This window comes from Colletes gigas, unplaced genomic scaffold (assembly GCF_013123115.1).
Source record: "Colletes gigas isolate AHSC1104 unplaced genomic scaffold, ASM1312311v1 Colletes_gigas_Sc00016, whole genome shotgun sequence".
NCBI classification, from domain to species: Eukaryota; Metazoa; Arthropoda; class Insecta; order Hymenoptera; family Colletidae; genus Colletes; species Colletes gigas.
The window spans coordinates 2,184,435-2,209,609 of NW_025106645.1; the positions used below are offsets into that span (position 1 = coordinate 2,184,435).

General features: G+C 37.2%; 1 protein-coding gene across 3 annotated transcripts in view; it reads left to right on the forward strand.

Annotated features, from left to right (window-relative positions):
• The window catches only part of LOC122400175 (proton-coupled amino acid transporter-like protein pathetic), a 53,416-nt gene that overhangs the window by 11,970 nt on the left and 16,271 nt on the right, over positions 1-25,175 (forward strand). Inside the window, exons 1-2 of one of the 3 annotated variants that reach the window (XM_043401488.1) lie at positions 17,350-18,040; positions 19,676-19,761. In XM_043401488.1, coding sequence (XP_043257423.1) covers positions 17,954-18,040; positions 19,676-19,761 — 173 coding nt within the window. In that variant the 5' untranslated portion in view covers positions 17,350-17,953. Of the gene's footprint in view, positions 1-17,349; positions 18,041-19,675; positions 19,762-25,175 lie in introns of those variants that run through there. The other 2 variants (XM_043401489.1, XM_043401490.1) reach the window with 2 other exon arrangements.

Here is a 25,175-nt window from a genome sequence, read left to right on the forward strand (position 1 = left end):
TCTTTTACAGAAATTAGGAAGTCTGGCGTTTAAGACGTCGAGTATTCCAACAACGATGGTCTATGGTTTATTAACAACCCACGCGATAATTGAAAGTTTGTGCAGAACGAACCAACCCAACGAGAAAGAGTCTCTCGCTATATGATCGGTGAATCTGCTCCGATTAGAAGTCGAAGCGTCTGCTTTTCACGATCAATGTTCCCATCGAGTATGGAACAGGGACTTCAGAGTAGATCAGTGATCCACGCGTTACGTAAACTTTATCCGTGAATCATCGTCGATCCATTCAACGAAGAACAAAGGAAGCTCTGTGGGTGACCAGTGAACCTACGCGACAGGAAGCGAAAAATCTATCGTGAACGGTCGCGGTGGATCATTGGTGGCCCACGCGACATGTAACGGAAACTTTGTACTGAGTCATCGCGAATCAATATAAATCAAATATTCGCGAACCACGAAGATGAATCGAAAATGGTCGAAAAATGATTCGATAGCGTGTAGATTATTGTTTGGACACTGTATATTATATTAGAAAACAAGTAATTAGGATTTTTTAGTGTTTTAAAAAAGGTAGAATTTATTCTGAACGTAGCAAAGTCTCCTCTGGTCGTTAAAGAAACCATAAATAGATTCAGACCATCCTGTACAGATAGACAGACTGACACTTTTTAAAACTTTTTAAATTTTAACTCTAAATTTTGCTTCTCGTTTTTAGACACATTTAATAAAATATCGAGCACTTTAAATTGATCAAACGTAACACGGTTTGAGTTCCCCAGAAATATGACTCGTGTTTGCAGAATGTAACAACCAGTATTGTTGCATTATTTTATATAAAAGAGAGTAATTGTCGATGCATTTTTCTCCACTCGAAAAGAGAAAGTATGACAAAAATACGAATCGTTCTATTTGTATTTCGATATGATATCATATATCGAATCATCGTTTGTGCAACTCCAAACAAATACAAACGATAGCTAGATAAGTTCGTCGTTAGAAGAAGAATTGACGAAGGTGTAAGCGTTGTCTTTTTAATCTCTGAGAACCCCCTGCAGTTAATTTTCTATCTACGCTACACGGAATTCTAGCAAATCGGCTTCTTCAAACAACTTATCTATTCGATAGTATAGGATCGTACGATTCTATAGGACTGATACGTATCGATATTAATACAGTTAAACAATGTATCTTATCGTTGAATAATAAAATGCCGTGGATCACCGTTAGCCCACACAACAACAGAGAAAATGCTACCGAACCGATGATTACTTGCTTCCAATACCTGTTTCACACCGTAACATGATTCCAGGAATTCGATACGTATCAGTATTAATAGACAAGCGAATGGATTGGGTCCTATCGCTACTGTATATCGACGAAGGAAAAGTTTAACATCGGTCCAACCACACGACGCGAAACAGAACGATACAAGACCAACGACAATTTCGATGCATGTTCCGTGTCACGAAACGATTTTAGGAATTCGATACGTGTCGGTATTAATCGGACAATTTAATTTTTGGGCCCCGTCGCTAACGCGCGTCGAAAAAGAAACAATCTACCGTTGAATCTCGCGATACGATATTAGAATGCTAATGAGTAAACGGTAACTTACTCCGATAGTTGTTTGACTTCATCTCATGATTCTAGGAAATCGATGCGTATCAGTGTTAATAGACAAGTTAATGGATGGGGCCTCACGTACGTCGAGCTACCGTATGTCAAGTAGAAAAGTTTTGCAGTCATCGTCGAGCCACGCGATGGGATACAGAATGCTAATGAACCAACGATAATTTACCGTGATTCTTCGTAACGTGAAATGAAATTTTCTTTTTTAGTAGCGACGTCGAGACATTGACGACTGATTAGTGAGATTTTTCTTTAGCGTACGGGATTATCTAAACTTAAATAGAAAAGTAAGGGACACTGGGTGCCAATTTTAATTTGTGATCTATTCAAATAGTTTAAATATATTCTTTGACAAAACTTATAAATATGAAAATGTGTCACAAAATATCGATAGCAACTCGATAGGTTGCTCGAAGGGTTGAAACACAATTGTGAGAAACTGATATCGGTATTAACCCTTTATTACAGATAACTTATGTTATAATTAAGTCTTAAAACGCTTGTTTACGCCTTGTTTCCATTTTTGTTATATCGAAATAACATATCCAAGTAATAATATTGAGATACACTTCAGATTCTATATTTAGAATTGCTGAACTAATAAATATTATTTTCTAGCAATTTATACGAATATTTTAATCTTAAAAAACCATCTAACTTAGTACTCGTCCTAGTATACGTATTTAAACAAGAAATACTTGTTTCCATTTTTGTTATATCGAAATAACATATCCAAGTAATCCGTGAAAAAGAAAACACTGATAATTTTCAAGTTAATTTTATATCAGTTCGTCGAACCATTTCAGATTCTATATTCAAAATTGCAGAACCAATAAATATTATTTTCTAGCAATTTATACGAATATTTTAATCTTAACAAACCATCTAACTTAGTACTCATACTAGTATACGTATTTAAACAAGAAATACTCGTTTCCATTTTTGTTATATCGAAATAACATATCCAAGTAATCCGTGAAAAAGAAAACACTGACAATTTTCAGGTTAATTTTATATCAGTTCGAACCATTTCAGATTCTATATTCAAAATTGCAGAACTAATAAATATTATTTTTTAGCAATTTATACGAATAGACCAATTTTAAAAAGCATCTAATTTACCCGGTCAATGTCCGTGAATCTAGCGTGACTAGATACGATTGGTCCCATTCTAGGAAGAAACGGCGCGCGATTGGTCAGCGTGTAACCGCGCGCGATTCGAAACGGAAAGTCCTGTTCGTGGGTCATTGGTAACCCAACCGTCGCGGAACACGATATCGTTATGCATGCACTGGTTCGCGAACGCACAGACGCACACGCACGATGCATCGTTGCATCCCGGGGGCATGATGCAATCGTAGAAACGGCTCTGCCGGATTTATCTCGCGGTGAAATCAAATTAAAAAGGTCAATGCTAACCAGTTTACTGATGCGATCGCGTATCTGTGTGCGCACACGAGCGGTGCACGCGTACGCAACGGATTCAGGGGCAAAAGCACGCTGACAGCGGAGCGATTCATGCGCGTTAGCGTGTCTCGGTTGCACGCGACATGTGTACCTACGCCAGGGGCTGAACGTCGTCTGCGTAATCAACGACAACGTTCGATCCTCGCCGCGAGTTCACTGGTCTCCTAGAAGCTGAAGTCACGCGAACGTGTCGCGAGACCGTTCTGATATCCTTCTAGCCGCGCGGTCACTTTACCTCTATATAGGGTGACTCCGTAAATATCGTTGATTTCACACTGCCAAGCGAATTGATACGACGTCGCATCGATCTTATCGTTCCCTTCCCCGTTACTCTCTTATCGGGATTACGTTCCTACGTCAGAGCTTCTCGAACCTTTCAGATGTTTTACTTCTCTGGCGTTTTTCACTTCTTCGAATTTTATTTCAATTTTTAATCCTTTAAGTCCTTTATTTAAAAACGAATGCAATTATGGACAACAGTGTAAAGAAATTTATATCCTTTTGGCTTCCTTTCCTTGACAATTGTTGGATGGTTAGTGTATAGTAAAATAGAAAGATATTAAAGAAAATCTATATAAAAAAAAGCTCCGTGACAAATTATTAGTTTCCAATAGTATAAAAACGGAGTATCGTTCTCGTGGACAATTTGAGTTTGACAATCAACAATATATAAAAAAATTCTAGAATATTAGGTGTTCATGGTCGCCTTTAATACTGAATATGACAATACAAAAAAATTTGCAAGAAAATAACATTTCGGTTTGTTTCTTATTAAATTCTTTCCCCCGTTAGTGCAGAGTGTTAATCGAATGAATCAAGGTGCAATATTGTATGAAAATATCACGCACGCTTGTTTATCGTGCAAAAAGTGGCGTATTCGATAAGGAATAATTAGACCATTTTGAAGCAACAAAACCCCAACGTCTTATCGCATAGCGTTTGTTACGACATTCTGTGCAACGATTGATCTTTGTATTCACGAATGGAAATTGCACGCAATACCATTGCTGGCGAACGCCTACCTATGCATATCATTTGCTCGATAAATTCCGTACATTTTGTACAAGCCGCTCGTCACTGCATATACAGGGTGTGTCGTGCACTTTGAACGGTTTGTACGGTCGACCCTCGCTTCATGCAACCTTGTATGCACACGAACCTTGTTTGTATGCAACCTCGATATCTGTTCGCGAACCTTCGTTCGCTACATTGCATCGGCAAGCGGATAATTACTCTAATCTCGAGACTTGGGCGATTGTGGAGGCTCCACTGTATTTACACGGTTCGTTGAAAATAGAAAATATAAGTAAACGGGATCTAAAATAAATAGAAACAGAAAGGTTCAATTTTTGTGACTTTTTATGGCGTATTTATTTCCACCAAAGAAACTAAAACGATACTTGAGGAAATGTATAATGCAATGAAAATAAATTCTTATTCGTTCTCTTATAGAAAACTATACATTTTCAAAAATCCAGTAAAATAAATATTTTATTAAAAATTACGAATGGATCATTTCGATCACTTCGATAGTTCTAGTGTTGATCAAGCGAGATTTAATTAAATCATCTTGTCACAGAATGACAAATATTTTTATGAAACCATCAAAAAGTAATTTTCATAGAAAACAGTAGGAAGTATTTAATAGACCGCAAGGTGAATTTTCCAGGAGAATGCGTAACCCAGATCGTCGAGAAGCTTTGCATTGATTACGCGGGGAAGTTAATTATTTAACGTAGAATTACATTAGATTATCTGAAAATGTTGAGACGTTCTGTGAGAACTGCCAGACGAGAAAATAACGGCACTTACACTATGCCCGCGCAATATTACACGTCTTAACTCACTCTCTCGTTGGCTACTAGACATAAATTTTGTAGAAAGCGTAATAAAAATGTCGCTTGTACTCGTTGTTACTGATTTCACGTCTACTTTCAACACTCGTCGCGAGATCGTTAGGAGAGTAGAATAAGTTTTCGTGTAAACAGTAGCCATTAGTACTAAAATGTAGCACCAAATAACTCCAAATAATTGTTTCCAGAATACGAAAAAATACTTAGTTTCCTTTTGTTCTCTACGAGCAATATTTCTTCTGAATTTACAAGTGTCTCTAATAACAAAAGATTTATATTTCAAAATTTTCTTGCGGTTCCCACTCGTTAAACCAATGTTCCCCGTTCGAACGAACTGTTTTTTCGCCGCGTTTGTTATGTTTCGCTGTTGCAAATTATGATGACACGCGCCTAGATACGGCGAGAGATTTATAGAAGTTTGTCGCACACATACGCAGTTTACTTGAGATTAGATAAGTACGTTTCACTATGAAAGATAAAATTGATACGAATATCTTCATTCATTTTAACAATTAACGTGTGTTGCAATAACGTTGACAACGTTCTGTCCAAATTTTCATCAGTAATTTGATACTCATAACATTCGTTCATCCGAATAAAATATTACAGTTTTGTTTTTCGGGGCGAATATTATACAGGGTGTTCGGCTACCCCTGGGAAAAATTTTAATGGGGTATTCTAGAGGCCAAAATAAGATGAAAATCAAGAATACCAATTTGTTGATGGAGGCTTCGTTAAAAAGTTATTAACGTTTAAAGTTCCGCCCGTACTGAATTTTTTTCTCGAAAATACGCAGGATTTTGGAAGCATGTCTATTCACCAAAAATGATTGTAATTCACCCCCGCAACCGAAAATAATTTTTCCAGAACGATTTGAAATTTTTTTTCCGTCGAGAAATTTCATACCTTCTCGAATTTTTTTCTAAAAAATGGGTAGAATTTCGGAGATATGTCTATTCACCAAAAATGATTGTAATTCACCCCCGTAATCGAAAATAATTTTTCCAGAACGATTTGAAATTTTTCTTTTCCGTCGAGAAATTTCATACCTTCTCGAATTTTTTCCTAGAGAGTGCGTAGGATTTCGGGGGTATATGTAACGACCAAAAATGATTGTATTTGACCCTCGTAACCGACAATAATTTTTCCAGAACGATTTGAAATATTTTTTCCGTCGAGAAATTTCATATCTTCTCGAATTTTTTTCTAGAAAGTGGGTAGGATTTCGGGGGTATGTCTAATCACTAAAAATGATTATAATTGACCCCCGCAACCAAAAATAATTTTTCTAGAACGATTTGAAATTTTTCAATTTAATTGTTAATAACTTTTTAACGAAATCTTAGTCAAGAAATTGATATTCTTGATTTTCGTCTTATTTTGGCCTCTACAATCTCCCAGTAAAATTTTTCCCAGGCATGGCCGAACATCCTGTACATACGTTTTCTGCAAATAAGTTGCAGAAACTCTTGAAACATGTGCAAGTTTCTAAGGAAATGCTGCGGAAGCGTACAACTTTTTCTGCAAACTTTTTAGACGGAAACACTGCAGGGGTACGTGGCTTTAGCTGGAATCATTTTATCTCTCGATTTGTATAAGTGCATTCATTAACGCGTCACATAGCGAGAAATGTTATATAAACGATTCTACGTATTATATATACGCTTGCACTTGTACAACAGATGTACAGGAATTGCATAATCATGCTAGCAAGTACATGCATACATATTCGAGGTCGCATTGCTGATGCAACGAACGACACATACATATGTCGATTATCGAACAAAAATTAGTTCATTATATATTGTATAGAAAATGTACGTCTTTTATTTGAGAAACATATCATACGCCCAATTCTTTTCTTTTGTCCGTTTTATATGCACCCGATCGAGCAAAAATTGTTATCGCGTTACAAAAATAAATTAAGTATAAAATTAAAAAGAAGCATTCATTTTAGATTTACGAGCAAACACAAACCATCGTTCAGGCTTGAAAATATCTCGAAAAATGGAATGGTTATATTAGAAATTCCAAATAAATAAGAAAAATGGTGCACGATTATTAATAATCACATACGAAATGATTGACAATGTTTAGTCGTTGTTAGAAAAAAATCTATCGATTTTCACTATTGTTTACTTCATCTATTATCATTTCGATCTTAAAAAACATACCTATAATAAGTTCTTAGTATCTTTAGGATGAAGTTTAAATTTATAGAAAAAGAAGACAGTTGTTGATTTGTTGCTTATCGCTACATAGATTATTCAACGTTTATGGCTCCAAACATTAGTCGACTTATCGTTTCGTAATCGGTAGTTTCTATAAATAGCTGCTTATTTATATTCAATTTAATAATGGTTGCACAAAAGCTGTAGCGTAGTTACAATGAATCGATATTTAAAATTTCAATGTTCCTTCGACGGAAAAATACCTCTGTACCTTTCATTTTTAAATCACTTTAGCCGGTCTCTTCAGCCTCAGAGTTCTTTTTACTTTTTTTTTACGACGCCATTATTACGTCTTACGGCGTTAGTCGCGGTATCGACAATAATTACACGTTTCTTCGCCGATTGTGGTGCCCATGGTCATCGTTGCAAAATTGATCGAAGATGCAGGAAGTTAAAAAGTTGCGATTGCAATTATTCTACCACCACAGTGTTTATGTTTACAGTGAATTGCCAGATCATCGTGTTTAAACTCTCATAGTTATTTTTAGAAAATCCTTCGAGATATCTTTCTAGCAAATCTTATCCATCTTCGTATTTAATTACTTTTTGCACTTTCGAGTACGGTGTAGTCATTATGGATATATCAACGGTTCTTAATGGGAGACTCCACACTAGCTATGATAATAACCACTTTTTTTATGAAGGGAACTGTGTACGGATAGGAACACTATCCTGCTGGAAAATACTTTTTTTAATATCTGCTTTTTCAAAATATTTCTTTCTTTCCTTATATCGTACCAAAAATAATTTGAGCCAATGGACCCATTAAGTCTCTGATGGAATACTTGTATTGCTGAAAATGACATGTTTCCATATGCTTTCCTTTGTAACATTGAGATGTTACGACCAACTAAAGACCAAGAAGTTTATATAAAAATATTTTACCAATGCTCCCAGAAAATTTGAAGAAAGAAAGCAAAAGAAGCGTTGGAGTCAATGATTATTGGGAGCGCTGTAGGTCGAAAAACGCAGGGGAATTAAGAAGGTCAATGCTGTTACGGGTTGGTGGGCAATCCGCGTGTAACGTGGTCTGTAATTCAGGGGCAAAAGTAGCGACAGTTTATGCACATTGACACAGTGATTCGTCCCACGCGCGGGCCGCGTGCGGGATGTGTTGGTGTGTCACCGTGGCTCGGGCCTCGAGATGAGGATGTGACGTTACCCTCAGATTTGTTAATTTGTTATTAAAGGGCCGCACGTGTGGTCGACCATAGACGGATCACGAATTCTATTCAACCAGCGTAATTCAGGGTCCGCGAATCGCCGGGAGAACACGGACGACAAAAGAATATATGGCGAAAAGGCAGCCAAGTTTTGCCCGCGCGCGCAATTTCGTCCAATAAAGCGGTGATAGGACGGAGAGACCAAGGAGTGCTCATTGCGTTTATTTGATCGTCCGAGATTCGTCGGGCAGGTTATATTTGGACGCGTTCCTCCGGAACAAACGTAAAATGCCTCGATCGTTTCTTTCTAATTGACACGATCGATCGTTTTATATTCTTCGTCCATCGCCGAATTTCAAACTCAGCGCGCAACCAACCCCTTCAATATGGCGCTTGTACATTTATACGGAGAAACTTATACACGGAAATTTATTCTTTTTATTTAATTCTTATTAATTTATTGATTTAAATTTAATTTAAAGCCCTTTTTAGTTATAGCCGTTTATAATGTTATTTTCTTACTGCAAAATGTCCTCTCCAGAGTTTTAACACTAGAACTACTGACAATTATAGTGAATTTATTCGTACCAAAGAAATTAGAACGATAAATAAATGTATATTCATTCTCTTATAGAAAATTACAGTATTTCAAAAATTCAGTCGAATAAATTTGTTACAAGTCTTATTAGAAATTACGAATGGGTCATTTTGACTGCTTTGGTAGTTCTAATGTTAAATGCATCGTCCATCGTCGAATTATAGCCCCTTCAAAATGACGTCCATACATTTATACAAAGAAAGCTTTACACTGAAATTTATTCATTTTACTTAATTCTTCTTAATTTGTTGATTTAAATTTAATTTAAACCCCTTTTTAGTTATAGTCGTTTACAATGTTATTTTCTTAATGCAAAGTGTCCTCTCCAGAGTTTTAAATGCATCGTCCATCGTCGAATTATAGATTCGGCGCGCGCAACCAATCCTGTTAAAATGGCGCCGCGTTCAAAACTTATTCTTTTAATTAAAGTTATTTATTGATTTTTATAATTGATTAAAGATAAATAATTGAATGAGTAATTTTTAATTGTTCAACGAAGGGTTACTGTGACTTTCAAGTAGCCTATTTAGAACTTTTATTATCAACTTGATGATTAATAATTGCTAGATTAATCGTGTCTGAGTTGTATTCGTCAATGTTGATTACTGATTAGTATCGTAATTATCAATTACTAGCTTGGGGTTAGTCAACAGTCACATTACACTTTGCCCAACACTGAAACGTGACTAGAAAATGATCGTCGCGTAGAAAGACTATTCAATTGATGACGAAACCGCGCAGATTTTTATGCGTGGCTCGAAAGAGTGTGTCGCAAGAGCCACGAAAATATAGTTTTAAAACGCTACTGAAAACTAGTCCGAGCTCAAGCGGGCCAATGAACAAGCGCATTGCGAAATAAAAGAAAAGAAAGTAGAAAGTTTGTATTATTCAAAAGCCTTTTAATACTACAAATTATCTGACTATTTAACTGTCAATGTAATTTGTAATATGTATATTCCTGTACCTTATCGTGTATTCTAATTTCGCGTAAAAAAATTGATCGTTTCGTCATCGATCGAACAGATTTGTTAGCCAATTTTAAGTCACGGTTTAAGAAACTTCGGTATTTCGCTTCAAACGATTACATTAAAGATTGCGGAGTTGTGATTCATGGCGCTCTGATTACAATCTGATTACAGTTTAGTTAACATTCTTGCTAAATATTGCTCGATACTTTGTAAGAGTATGTATATATATATTGATCATGCGTTTATTAAGGTGTCCGCGATCCAGGCTAGCGAATAAATTTCAAACATTATAATGATTGGATCGTGACTGTGCCGTTGCCGCTGGATCGTTAAGGTAAATCAGCCCACAGAATTGTATCTCTTTCACCGCGCACACTTTAAGTACATCATAAAAAACGCCTTACACGTTTAATTGAAGATTTATTTAACGCCTATCGATTAGCGAAAAAATGTCGTCAGACCTGATAGAAAGCATCGATGAAGTAAGTTCCACGTATCGTGTTCGATTTCTGGACCGATAATAGTTTCTTGGTATAACATTCAACGACCGTATTCATTGTTTACATTATTCAGTGCAATTTAAAAATTATTCCACATTCTTCTAAAGTAATCTCGTTTCGACTCACTTCCAATTATCAATATTTTCTGAACAAATAGTGAGGTGTATGTAATTTAAATAAAATAAAATTGCCACGGTTAAATATAAATATTTAAGTGAATCGATATTACGTATCGCACAGATTAGAAATATATATTTCCTTTCCTTACTCAATTTTCTTATAATTTGAAACGCATCGCGCGATTTAATCTTTATTAATAGACCAATTGTAATTTCAAACGATGGAAATTTTCGCCGAATATTATCCCCGATAATAAGGACGATCGAAACAAAGACTCGAGGAAGTGAGTGAAGGAGTGAGCGTAAAACGGAGAAGAACGAGCAAATTAATCGTGAGCCGGTCGACTCGTTATCAGAAGTAACCGCAAACACTTCCGAGTTCGACCGATGTCACGTATGTAACGCGGAAGCCCGTAATCGTTTGCTGTCCGTAATTTGTACAATTGCGTGACACCAGCGTATAGTTAACGCGATGATCGCGCGCCTCGCCATTATCTCGATTTGTATGGCCGTATTTGTACGTGAGTATTCTAATATTAACGACGGAACGACCGTGGCTGATTAGCCTTCAAGGCCTCGATCAGCGTCGGGGACCCCTGTTTTGCATATCTGTCGGTCGATGCAGCAGCCCCTTCTTCACCGTGGTCGCTCATTAAGCCAACACCCTACTGGACGGATCAACATTTCGATGCTTCCCGTCGAAACGGAGCTCGTACGAACCGATCTCCCAGCTTCCTGCCCCGTAACACACTCAACGATCCAGCGTGTGTCTTTATCAAATCATTTGAATTACATGATCTTGGCCAGACGACTTCCGTCAACTTAACGCGTACGATGCACTTAACGAGACCTCGGTTTCGAATCTTTCGATCAACCCCCAGTTAAAATCACCTAGTCGAAGTTTCTTTTAAACTGCAATTCTTTTGCTGGTACTTTTGAAATGTTTTGTTAAAGGAGGATGTTTGGACCCATAAGGATTGAAGGTTGAAGATTTGAAGGATTTTTTGTTTTAATATTTATGTCGTATATACATAATAAATAAAATATACTTTCGCTAACAAGAACTACTCATATTTATTAAAAGAATTACTTATATTTATTAAAAGAATTACTTATATTTATTTTACAGAACAAGATGTAGTTAAGTCGTTAGAATGATTAGCTCTGAAGCTTTTAGCAGCTTTTATTATTTTGAAATGTTTTGTTAAAGGAGGATGTTTGGACCCAGAAGGATTGAAGGTTGAAGATTCGAAGGATTTTTTGTTTTAATATTTATCTCGTATATACATAATAAATAAAATATACTTTTACATTTCAAAATAATAAAAGTTGCTAAAAGCTTCATAGCTAATCACTCTAATGAGTTAACTACATCTTGTTCTGTAAAATAAATATAAGTAATCCTTTTAATAAATATGAGTAATTCTTGTTAGCTTTGTATTTCGAGAATATCCGCAATATTTTTCGTACAAAAATATTATAAGATATCTGCTATAGGGTGTTCAAATTTGATTCGTAAAGAGAAAGATTCCATTCAAATACGACTTTAGATCAGAAACAATAAAGCTTTCTGTTTAATTCCCAGTTATCAAAGGAGTCATAGAAAAGATGTAAAAGAATATACATGATGTAACAACTATTATATTGATATTAGACGTTAATATTTGACAAACAAAAGTTTGTGGTTGGTTGAGATGGGGTCTTTTCAAATAGTCGAAGTGCGTGTTCGCGGCAAAATGTCACAGCTGTGGAAGTCAGGTATAATAAGAACAATCGTCTCGTGAATCGTGGGCGTCGTAAGTGTCGCGACAGCCGCGTAGAATGCAGCCAGAATACAATTTCTGGCTACCGAGAGAACCCCGTGTCGCTGAAATGACGAATGCGTTCGCCAGCAGCGTCGCTTTCGCCGAGGCGCCGCGACGGAAATAGCCAGCGAGATGCGTGCCAACGATCCACGGGGCATGCGCGTCGCGATCGTGGATCACGGAGGCGCGAGAGCCACTGACACCGATCCCCGTGGCATCGGTAAATATTTACAAAATCCACTCCCAATAGTAACAGTGTTCGCGAAATAATGAGACGCTTCGACGACGTAGATGGCGCTGCAAGTTAATTCGAGACGCGCGCCATTATGGTGGCGTTAATGTCTCGTACATGGGAAAACTTTTCACTCGAAAACTAATATTCGTTCTTCGTAGGATTTAAAATAAGTACCGTGACAAATTTGAAAATGTCAAGCTCGCAGAGAATTACACGAGTTTTATATTTCAATCTATTTTGGATAAAAAAGTTTTGTCGTTTGGTTTCGTTGGCGAGATTTTGATAAAATTGAAAATTAAAATAATATTTTTAGCAGTACCAGCGTTCTTTTCTGTATTATTTTAATTATTGTTCTACTGTGATAGAAAGTGGGGATTTATTTTGCAAAGCCAGGAAAATTTACAGACCCTGAGCAACAGCTAAATTTAAACATTTCCGTACAGAAATACGTAAGTTCGTCATGAATAACAAATTATCGGTAGGCGATGAAAATTCACTGAAAATCTATTAACAGGTTCTCCGTCGGGCGACAACTTCTGCCTGTTTTTAACACCGCGCTAATAAAATAATCCGCTCTAAGTGCGTTTAAAAATACGGTTAAACAGGTTGAATATTCAATTAGGTGAAACGAACGAGTCTATTGAATAGACTTTACTCGTTTTAATATTAAACAGGAAAGTGCAAAAGCTATTGTAAGACGATATAGTTCTGAAAATAGCGCGTTAGTGCAATTAACGATACCGAATATAGCTGGTAAATTAATAATTCTTGGATTTAGTTACGCTTTATATTTCTTTTAAAATGAACATTTGAGATTAATAATATTTACATCTATCATCTTTTATCCTTTACTATTATAATTATACGTGAAATTTTGGCAAAAGAATTTTGAGAACTTGTGAATCACCCTGCTATATGCAAGTTTTACGCTAGAGGATGAAAAATAGAGAACAGTAGATCTTTGTGACGGGGAATAGCGTTGCGTTGAATTCGTTTGAACCATAAGCTCCGATAATGTTGCACGTATGAACACAGCAGAGTCGTTAGGGTCTTTTACAAGTGTGAAATCATCCTAAGAGAGTCGCCACGGTATGTAACGACGGTGAAAATTCTATTTTCGTTTCACCCCGACGAGAAGCTTCTTAGAATAACTCGGACCAGCGGCGTTCTTCGCGACCGATGAAAATAATTCCATAGGCTCTCGAAGAGCGATCGTTTTCCGTCTCAGAGAAACGAAACGGCAACCATTTTCGACTGTTTACCACGCTCTGCCAACGATACACGAATTTTTCGAGTTTCAATTCGATGCAGTATGCGAGAAGTGTGCAATATCACGTTTGTCAATTTTCATTCTAAGGTTCGATTTATGCACTTTCCAACAGACCGAACGCTACTAATTTTAAGCGGAGCAAATGTGTTTTTTCTAGAATTTAACATTTTTTGCTCGCTGCTCGGCTGATAAGATAGCGTGACGAAACACATTTTAAAACGCTCCAGAGACCCCGAGGAATCCGGTAATTAAAGTTCCATTCAAATCGGTTCGGTGCTTTTTGAGATCATCAAACGCTCGCGATCTTTGTTACATAGTAATATCATAGATCATCAACATTTGGACTGTTTAGTTTTTAAAATTTTGTTAAAAAAATATCGGTTTCTGAACCCGTTTGGTTATGCAATAATTGTTCCCTGTAATTAAATAATTTTTAAACGTTCTCCTCTGGAGCAATTGTGCTGCTCCGAGCTGCCCCATTGTCATCGCGACCGAGCAATTTTGATTCGTACACGAGAGTATCCTTTTTGGGATGCAGCCATTCATTGTCGTTTATTGGCACCATTTTCATTTAAACGATTGAGAGGGCAGACTTTATGAAGCATCGCTACGTGCGGTCGCTGATAATACCGCGATCATTTACAATGTCCCAGTTGCAATTGTTCCATTTGCGGTGGTAAAAAGCTCGGTACCATTTACAGTTATGCAAACTAAGTGGATACTCAGAGACGATCAGAGATGATTTTTCCAATCGATTTATTCACGGTGACATTCAAAATGAATTATATTATAATCGATGTGATTTAATTAATCGTAGAGCTCCGTTTAGTACTTCGTAATTTGAATTTAAGGGAAGCAGGTCGCTCCAATTGGAACAAACGGACACGTTGCCTTTCAGATTTTTTTTTACGAAAATCTGACGAACCAAACGAGCTCAAATTTAACATACGTCTTATCGATAGAATATAAAAATTACATGAATTTTCGAAACTCAAAATAAAGCATGGATATACAAAATTAGCAACTAGGCAGAGACGAAAATAGTGAATTTAATTGTTTTAACAAAAAAGAAGTTTTTTGAATTCGTTGAATTGTTTGTCCTCTTCATTTTCGACTTTAAGGCTAAGAAATTCTCGAATCAAAATGAAACACACAAATATACACAGTCCATCGAAAATTTAAAACTTTATTAAAATGTTTTTGGCCTTGTGTAAATCTTCTTTGATAAAAACATATATTATTCTTTGCTTTAGAGTGTCTGTTGCCCTGTGTAAATTAGAATTGCGTTAAAATTACTAAGTTCGTTTAAAGATTCATAGACAAAGCAATTGCCACGTATCCTGCTAATTTCCTTTTTCCTTCCTGCAACAGCGTTACGTAACTGTCCACGTCCTTCGCAGTCTAATATAGTTTTTGTCTATCGTATCAGGTGATTGGAATTCGGGCAGGCAGTGTATATAGGAGGCCACGCGTGTTTCGTCAGATTTGTAAGGGTTATCGAGTATCGTTTGCTATATCAGTTATATTTAGGAGATTTTGTATCGTCCTCGGCTCAAAATAGACGCTGGATAATAGAGTTCTCGAGGATCAAACGCGTAAAAATTACCGTCCGACGTCTCCGTCAACTGCCAACTCAAACAAACCTCGAAAGGAACTGTTATCACGAATTGGAAATCAGTCTATCGTACCATCGATTATCATCGACACCAATTCCGCATATGACTAACTCCAGACAATACTGTCTCTCTCGCGATCAGCTGTTACCGCTATCATCGTCCCGCCTCGAACGCTGAGCAAACACACGCCCACGAACGGTTCAAACGGAACTACAGTTACTCTCGACAAATTGCCTCTTCGAACGAGCAAATCAAACAGAAAGAAAGAGCTGCAATGGTCAGTGGGAAACCAAACGCAAAACAACCTGGAGTAGAAGCTTCGAAGATGAAAAATAATACCTCCCTACCTAAATATTTGATGGAATGATCGTGTGACAAACCGTCAACTATTGATTTCAGGATTAGAAAAAGAACGTATATTGATCTCCACACTAAGTCGAGATCATATAGATTAAAACAGGTCGCAACATTCGAGCATTCAGTTGTTTTACATGTGATATAACTGTCAAACGTCTGAACTTTGGCAAAAGAACGGTGAAGCTTGGCCAAACGGCGTCAAACATCCAACAGTTTGAAAGAAACATTAGGCACAAATGATATATAATACAACTGTTCGAAGATACCGGTAAAAATATCAAATTTTTTTAAACATACGCATGAAATATTCGGGGAAACATTCCTGGCCATACAGTATATTTTCGGCAAAGAATTGTTTCTCGAAAGTACGTAGGATTCCTGGGGTATGTCTATTCACCAAAGATTATTGTAATTGACCCCCCTAGCTAAAAATAATTTTTTTAGAACGATTTGAAATGTTTTAATTTTGTCGACAAATTTCACATTTTCTTAAATTTTTTTCTCAAAAATGCGTCGGATTTCGGGGGTATGTCTGTTGACCAAAAATGAGTGTAATTCATCCTTGTAACCAAAAATAATTTTTCCAGAATTATTTCAAATTTTGTAATTTAATTTTTTAATAACTTTTTAACGAAACCTTAGTCAAGAAATTGATATTCTTGATGTTGGTTTTATATTAGCCTCTAGAATCTCTCATTACAATTTTTTCCAGGGGTGGCGGAACACCCTTGTATAATACAACTGCTCGAAGATACTCGTAGAAATATTTAAAAACAATTTAAGGAAACAAATTGGACCACTGCAAACCAGCATAAATAAACCAATCCAATCGATCATGGTAAAAATATCTAGAAACTAGCACTTAACTATCAGATGAAACTTGAAGATCTGAAACAAAGGAATAACTTAGCCAAACGACGTCAAACATCCAACAGTTTGAAAGAAACATTAATTTTTTCACTAGTTGCTAACAATGTTACGAGCAGGCTGTAGAAATGAACACAGGGAGGATACGAGATAGGAAATGTTAGACGATTGATGGAATTTATCGCTCATGAAGATTTACGATCGAAGCGATAGTTGTTAAAAATTAAAATTGAATGTGGCGAGAGTTATAGTTTTTGGCACAAACGATATATAATACAACTGCTCGAATATACCAATAAAAATATCTAAGACCAATCTATGGAAACAAATTGAACGACTGCAAACCAGCTCAAACATACCAATCCAATCGATCATGGTAAAAATATCTAGAAACCAGCACTCAACTATCAAATAGAATCCTTGAGATTCGAAGGAACAGGTATTCCGTTCTCGGGATCCTTAGACGCGTTTTTATTAGAGATCTCTAATTCCGTGATCAAACTAAACGCAGCTGACGCAAGTCGTCCCTCTGTCGCACGGTTCAAACAGATTCTATTAAGCTTGGTTAGCGTTCGCCGGATACTCAGCAGAGACAGGACACGCTCACGTGAGACGACCGTCTCTATTTGCTCTTCCTATTTTCGTAGCCGTTTGGTATATAAAGAGCTCGTCCTCGGGACATTGCCGAAAGATTTGGCAGCCATCCGCGGTTTTCTGCGCCGCGGCACTCGGCGCCGTAGATAGAGCCGCTAGAGAAGACGACCAGGAGCATAGTTTACCCGGTGGTGTGCGAACGCGAACGGCGAAAGCGTCGCCTGGTTACTGTTGGTTCGCCGTACCGCTCGTGGATCCGTTCGAGTTTCGTGTTCGCGTTCGCGTTCGCTTTCACGGGGAGCTGGCGGTACGAAAATAGACCCGGTTCGCGATCTTCCTTTTGCCCGCAGGGTCCCGGTGGAAACGCCGGAATCGATCCCTTCGATGTTCGCGCGACGCGATCGCCGCTTAGCAACCTCTCTCGATGGACACCGGAGGATCGTGCGTGCACCGGTGATCCTCGTGTCGTGAATCCGATCCACGTGCTCGAAAGGTGTGTTCGTTACGTATTGACCCCTGGTGATCCCATTTGGACGAGCAACGTCGCCCGTTGACAGCGAACTGAGACAAAAATTCGTCCTCGACGCGCGGTGAACACCAAGTTGGCGCCAATGGATGATAAATGAAGCACGTGGCGCGCAACTGACACTCGACTGAGAAGAGATCGTAAGGAAAAGGAACATGGGGAACGCCGACAGCATCCACGAAGTGGAGATGAGCTCGCTGTCGACGGTCGAGAACGATCGTCCTCACATCATGGTGAATACGGTGATAAAAGCTAGATTCGAATTTTAGATCCCCCTGAGCCCCCGACGGAACTGGTTGCTCGTGACACGCGATATTTGCAGTTGGTAATCGTGGAGTTAAAATTTGTAGATAAGTTACCCCCAATGGGAGAGTCGTACGCTATGTGATTTTCTATGAATGAAGAAAAAAACTTGTTTCTTGTTCTTAAAAGGAAAAACTCATTTTAAGTTAGTTTACAATAGAGAATTTATTCGAGATCAAGTATTTTCAATCACAATGTTTCATTGGAAATAAATCTTTTCTATTATTTAGTAATTCTTTATTTTTTCGTACGTTGAGATGTAATATTTATATTATGTTTATATAATATTATTCCTCTGTATCGATTTTGGTAATTCATTACTTCTCCCTTGATATTAAAAAAAACTATTTTGTAGATAGAAGTGTAAGACAGTGTAATAAACAACATTTGATAAAAAGAAATAAAATAAATAGATAAATAAATTAGCAATAAGTTTGCTTATACGAAAATAGATAATAGAAAAAAAAATAAAGGAATAAGTTTCTTCAAAATGAATAAGAAATAAGTTTCTTTTCGTTTATAGTGAATCACCACTGTAGTGCACGAATAGGATTATTCTTCTCTATCGGTTTTGGTAATTGGGCATTACCTGTCTCTTAATATTAAAAAAAAACTATTTTGCAGATAGAAGTATAAAACAGTGTAATAAACACCACTTGATAAAAAGAAATAAGTTTCTTTTCGTTTATAGCGAATCACCACTATAGTGTACGAATAGGGGAAGTAATTGTACGAGAAGAAAATAGTAACATTCCGTAGATTAATGTTTGGTATAATTGTGGTATTAAAATAGTAGGTTCGAGGATTCGAGCGAAGGATAGAGAAAAGGAACAACAAAAATGTGGTTCGATCGCGAAACGGTTGCGAAAGACCACCATTGACAGGTCGAACAGGTTGTAAAAGCAGATCGTATAGGTATCTGGCCGAGAACAGGCGCCAGTGCGCATATATTCGCTGCTCTAAAGCGTGTATGTATATGCATTGGTATCGCAACTGCTCGACACGTAAGACGGTACATTGCACGGTTTATGTAAAATCAGACTTGTTTCAAACCGTGCAGTCGATACCGCGGGTCGTTGGCTCGTCGTAATGTCCCGAAATGTCAACGAATCGTGACGCGCCACAACGCTTCGAAACATACGTTGGTTTTGTTATATGCTGGCATTCTTGGAACAACAGAATCTCGTTATGAAACCGAATATTTGGGAATGAATAAATTGTTAAATAGATTTACTCAAAAATATGAAGTATAAAATATAATTTCTCGCTAGTGCCGTCCCAGAGGACCGATCGTATTTTTGTTTGCTCGTGTATTTGTCATTATTTCGTACATCGAGGATGATCTACGGAGATTCTTAAAAATATTTGGGAATGGATAAATTGTTAAATAGAGTTACTCAAAAATGTGAAATATAAAATATAGTTTCTTGTTAATGTCGTCCCAGAGGACCAATCGTATTTTTGTTTGCTCGTGTATTTTTCATTATTTCGTACATCGAAGATGATCTACGAAGATCCTCAAAAAATTTGTGTATATAGTTATTTGTAATTTCTTTTTTTTTTTTAATTTCCAGAGAACACCAATGCGCCCAATGATAGCGGAATACGACCCAAAGAAGCACGGTGTGAAAACAGAACTCACAGACATGGTTCTCGTCAAGTAAGTGTCAAACTTGGTTTACGAAACCGACGCGAACGAACGGTTCAACGATAGTCGAGCAATTCACTATCTGCTACCACGACCAATCATCACCATTGCTTTCTTGCCAAACTCAAATGCTCCGTGCTCAAGCAAACGTGAGTGACAAACCCGAGGATCATATATTGTGCATTGTAATCGTATATTTGTGTATTCTCTCATTCTCTATGCTCGATTACTATTTGTTACATACATACGTACATACATACACACATACATAGATATATATATACATATAATTTTACGTAAATATATTTTGAAAAGATATTATTCTGTAATTGTTAGCATCATAACTAATACATCATGCATACCGCCTGATCGCTGAATTCGTAGCGTAGCTGGCACCAGGGATGCTTGACGATTGATCGCTGAATCGTGACGATTCTATTGCTGGTTTGTGCAGGAACGTGCTTCCATTTTATTTATTGTGTGTCGTGCGCTCACATTGTATTGTTTTGAAAACCTTTCCTCCCTATTTTTGTTTCTTCTTTTTAACCCGTTAGTGGCATCACTTCACCGTCGACCGGGCAATTCGTACATTTTTTCTCTGCTATAGCATAGTCTTCGTATCATCCTAAACGTTCACAAAAGAATAGAACATTTTAGAAGCTTGCTGTATTAAATAAGAGAAGTAAACAATATCGAATCGATCAATTAACGTAGATTTACCGACTAACTCTGTTCAAAAAAATTGCAATTTTCTTTTTACTGATTATTCTCGTTTTATTGCTTGCGATCTTGGAACACAAAAATGTAATTGATAATAGGAAATTTATGAACCTTTCACCCCTCTTAACGAATCCTATGTGCTTTTAGAATTTTTAACGTCTTTTCTAACACTTTTTCAATATTTAAAACGTTGGAATTATATTCGGAATTATTCAAAATAATATTTTTCCTTTGGTTTATTATTATAGTATTAGTTTTATAGATTACTACCGTTGCAGTATCATAAACGTCGCGTTATTTTAAAGACCTATTTAGAACCGTAGTTGTTTCTGTTTTAACATGGACAAATCTTTTGTTGCAATGAGTAAAAAGAAGGGGGAAAAATAGTGGTAAATGGAATGTGTTTTCGCAACGTTGAGAACAAATGGGTACTTTGAGAGTTGAAACTAATACATGCAAGACTCGATAAAGAGACGTTTCCTTGTTGAGACCATAGTTCTCAAGTATTATCGATGATAGAAAAACTGGAATGCGCAAAGTGTGGTAATAAAACGTAGTCGTTTTGCTGTCAGAACTCGTTTTCTCATTATTTCCTCGACTTTAATTTATCGAACGTTAACACGCAAGATTTCTTTATTAATAAATATAACAAAATTAGTAGTTGGAGTTTTGATGGCACAACGAAGATATAGTCTCGTACACGGTCTTGCAATCACATATTATCCTTTTTAAATAAATTCTAAATGAGAACCAGAAGAACAACGAATTCTGTATCGATTGTGAAGTTTTCCATTTTCCATGCAAAGGGGTCGAGTAAGCTGTCGTTGAATAAAATCACTGCTCGTAGTTTACAGTATAGATTTCTTCTTTAATTCGCGGAAGACATGCAGAATCAAACAGTTATCAATTTTCTGCACGAATAGTCATTAACGCAGGTAAAAAATTCTTAAATAACTAGGAAATGCTGATTTCGTTGATAGTAAAGAGACGTTATGAGTGTATAGCATGAACTTGTTAATAACGTAATGGTCTCGTTAGTTGCACGCAAGTTATCCCCACTCCTTCTTACAATCAGTTGAGGAACTATTTGTCGTCGATACTTCGATTTTTTCTATTTTAATGAAACAATTATAACGGAATTTACTAATTTCACCAAAATGAGTCTAAATAGAGCCTTAATTAGATACTCGTAGATCCAATACATATATTAACATATAGAAATTATATATCATAATTTTAAATGCAGACTTAATAACAGATATTTTATTGGAATTTATTTTTGAGAACAATATTTACGAGTTTCGTAAAAAATACATAGACCTCTCGAACATTGTACGAGCATTTAGAAATCGAAGCAAAATCAATTGGACGCTCGAGGCCACCATTTTATCTCCGGCATGTACTTAACTGCCATATCTCTCGTTTTTGCACGCTGACCCCACAGGCGCATGCTATCTATCATAGAGACAAGCGTGATTCATAGTTGAGGATTTTCAGCAACCCAATCGAGCTTGGGAAAAAACACTTAAAACTCCAGAACGAGTATCGTATAATTCCAATTTTTATTGCAAATATAACGAACCCTTCGAACGTATCAGAATTCAAATATAAAATGTAAACACTGTAAAAAAAAGAAGAGGAAGATACGAGAAATTGAAGGACCGAGGTGTTGAAGAGTTAGAAACAGTAGGTTTAATCAGTTCTATAGTCGTCGACGAAAGTTTTGCTCGACCCCCTTGACACCCAGGGAAGGATTTACACTCTGCACCGTCTAACAGTAGAGTAGTAGAGCGATGGAGAAACGACACGTAAAATGAGAGGATACAATATACGTAAACCATGCACGCAGGAGCCAATTTTCCGCACCCGATCGTCGATTTAGCGGCAACACGACGAAATCTTTGGATCCTTTGCGCACAACACGGAGACCCTCCTTGCTACACCTTTCGATCGATCGATCTCGTTCACCTACCTTCGATAATCGACGCTCTTCTGCTCTATATCGCGCTATTTTTATTTTTTTTTTTCGTTGGGCAAAATTGTATTCGAACGATACACAAGCTACAACATCGATAATAATTTATTTATACGGTCAAATTGTTCTTCAAACGTTTTATTCGTACGAGAATTTTACCCATCTTTCGTTGCGTAAGTTCCTTTGTTCGACGGCGAATAATCGATCGTGAAATCGTCCGTAGAAAATCTCCGATAATGACGGGACCTTCGACGCGAGGATGCCCCTCGGCGGTAATTTCGAATTCTTTTACGCTCCATTGAGCGATTATTCCCGTGAGTTAATTGGAAACGCAACGCTTAATTTCTTTCTCGTTGCACGGTCGCCTGGCACGAAACGCCTGTTGGGTAACATGTACGTTTAATCGTCGCGCGCGTAATCGACCGACAATTTCGTGCTAGAAACACAGTAGTGCCCCGTTATATGCGTGGCTAGCGCCCCGGATACATGCGAGAGAGTCGGCTCCGAGCGATCGGGACGAAACTCGGTCGATGGACGATCCACGGCGGATTATTATTGAAATTTATTTAGATTAACTGTGTTAAGAAAAATAATAAATAGTTACGAGTATCGATCGAATGGAAACTTTAACACGAATAAAGTTAAATTTCATGTTATTTATTAGGTAAATGATTACTTTTACAGTGTTGCTTTCCTACTTTTTCGAATAAAATATTTATTGATAGTAAAGTACTTGATCTATTGCTTCGTAAATCAGACGTATCGCCCACTTTATTTGTTAATTGTTCGAAACTCGTCGTTATTATTTTGTCAATAGTATTTCTAAAATCTGATTAGCGATGTCTTTTCAATAAACATTATTTTACTATTCAAACGACTGATCGAAGTTAGTGTATAATAATCCGCCACTTATTCAAGCCCGGACATATACGAATCTTCGTTTTTTCGCATATAGCGAGGCACTACTGTCCATCGTTACAGCATTACAGATTTCATACTCCAAACTCAACCGTTACCCTTCTGCAAATCAAACTTTTCTAAGAAATTGTTTTCTTAAACTTCTATAATAAAAACAATATTGATACACGAATTACTTGTTTAATAACAATTACCAGTTATATATAGAATTTATAATTATGTACGAGTATAATATAAAAACTCTGCAACTAATTTCATGCATTTATTCATACAGTAATTGTGATCATTTTGTTGGGGAACAGTTGCAAGGTTATTAATTACTTAAAAAAGAATGAATTCGATTTGCAAAGGAGTGAATTTAGTTTACAAGAAGTTGAATTTGGAGTGGAAAATCTGTAGTCAGGACCCGGTTGGATGGGTCCCATCGGGGCCCAGTGATTCGCGCGACGATCGACTCGACCGTAATTACCCTTTATCGTGGAACACGCGTTTAACGGAATATATTAAAGGTCGCGTTCGAGAAAGTAGGGATGAAAGGTACAAGGGGCAGGAAGGAGGGAATCCTCGCGACGGTTTCTTCGTCATTGGCTGAAGATGCTTCGTGATTGAGGCCATGCGGTGTGCAAGCAAACTATGTTCCTCTGAAGGATATAAAGATGACATCTGTCTTTACTATATAATATGTGCATTTATATGATTCCAGACTTGCGTATAAACTGCGGGCATAGATTCGGGCTCTATGAGAGTGCTCTGCGAATAACGTGAAAGTGACAAAAAAAAAAATAAATAAATAAAATAAAATAAAATAAAATAAAAAGTAAAACAAAAAAGTAAATACGGTTATCGTTTAGAAAGAGAACGACATGGTCTCTGATGGACGATCGCGGGTTCGATAACAGTTTTGTGACGGTTCTTTACTTGACCGACGTGTAACCGAGACGCCAGTCGACGAGCAACGGGCAAAAATTAAAATAAAAATTATTACACCGTGAACGCAAAGTCTCGTGACTCGGACGAACCGCGACGCAATAGGACTGACGCTCTAAACGATCAGCAAAAAAAAAAAAAAATAGAGAAATCGAACGAAAAAAGAAATACCATATGTATACATAGAGAGAGAGAAACGAGTTTCGAACTTTTTTTTTGCCCGAGTAAACGAAAATATCTAAACGAACACAATACGTATATATACGTATACATTACGTATATATATATGCGGAAACGAAAAATAATTGGCATCGAATAAATATAGATCGTTCGACGTGCGTATTAAAAAAAAAAAAAGCAAAAAGCAAAAATTAAAAAAAAAAAAAAAACAAAACAAAACAAAAATGCTCGGCGAGAAGTGCAAAATGTCAAAAAGCAAAGAAGGCTTGTTAGTCGTCGTACTGCGTCGTGGCGCTGGGCGTCGCGGTGATGCAGTGCGGTGGTTGCAGCTGCCTTTATGCCCGATCGCGGCGCGTGAACTCTTGTCACGTGTCACGTGACACACACAGACTCTATTCCGGAGCTTTCTCGACAGAAAGCTTCGCACGACTAAGGAGAGAAACTACCGCACCTCAATGGGTACCTATAATGCCTACACACCTAACTTTTTAACGATTTTATTACACTCTTTGTCGCGCCTTGACGACCCCACACCACAAACACGCAGACACACACGTATACATTCCTCTCGACACACCACGGTCGAAAACGATCGGGACACGAAACCGAAACCCTTGAAACGTCCCCGACTCTCCATCCACCGATACGGTCTGCTCGGTTTCCCGGGATAAATCATGCTCAGCGCGACACGCCGTGCGTTAGAATA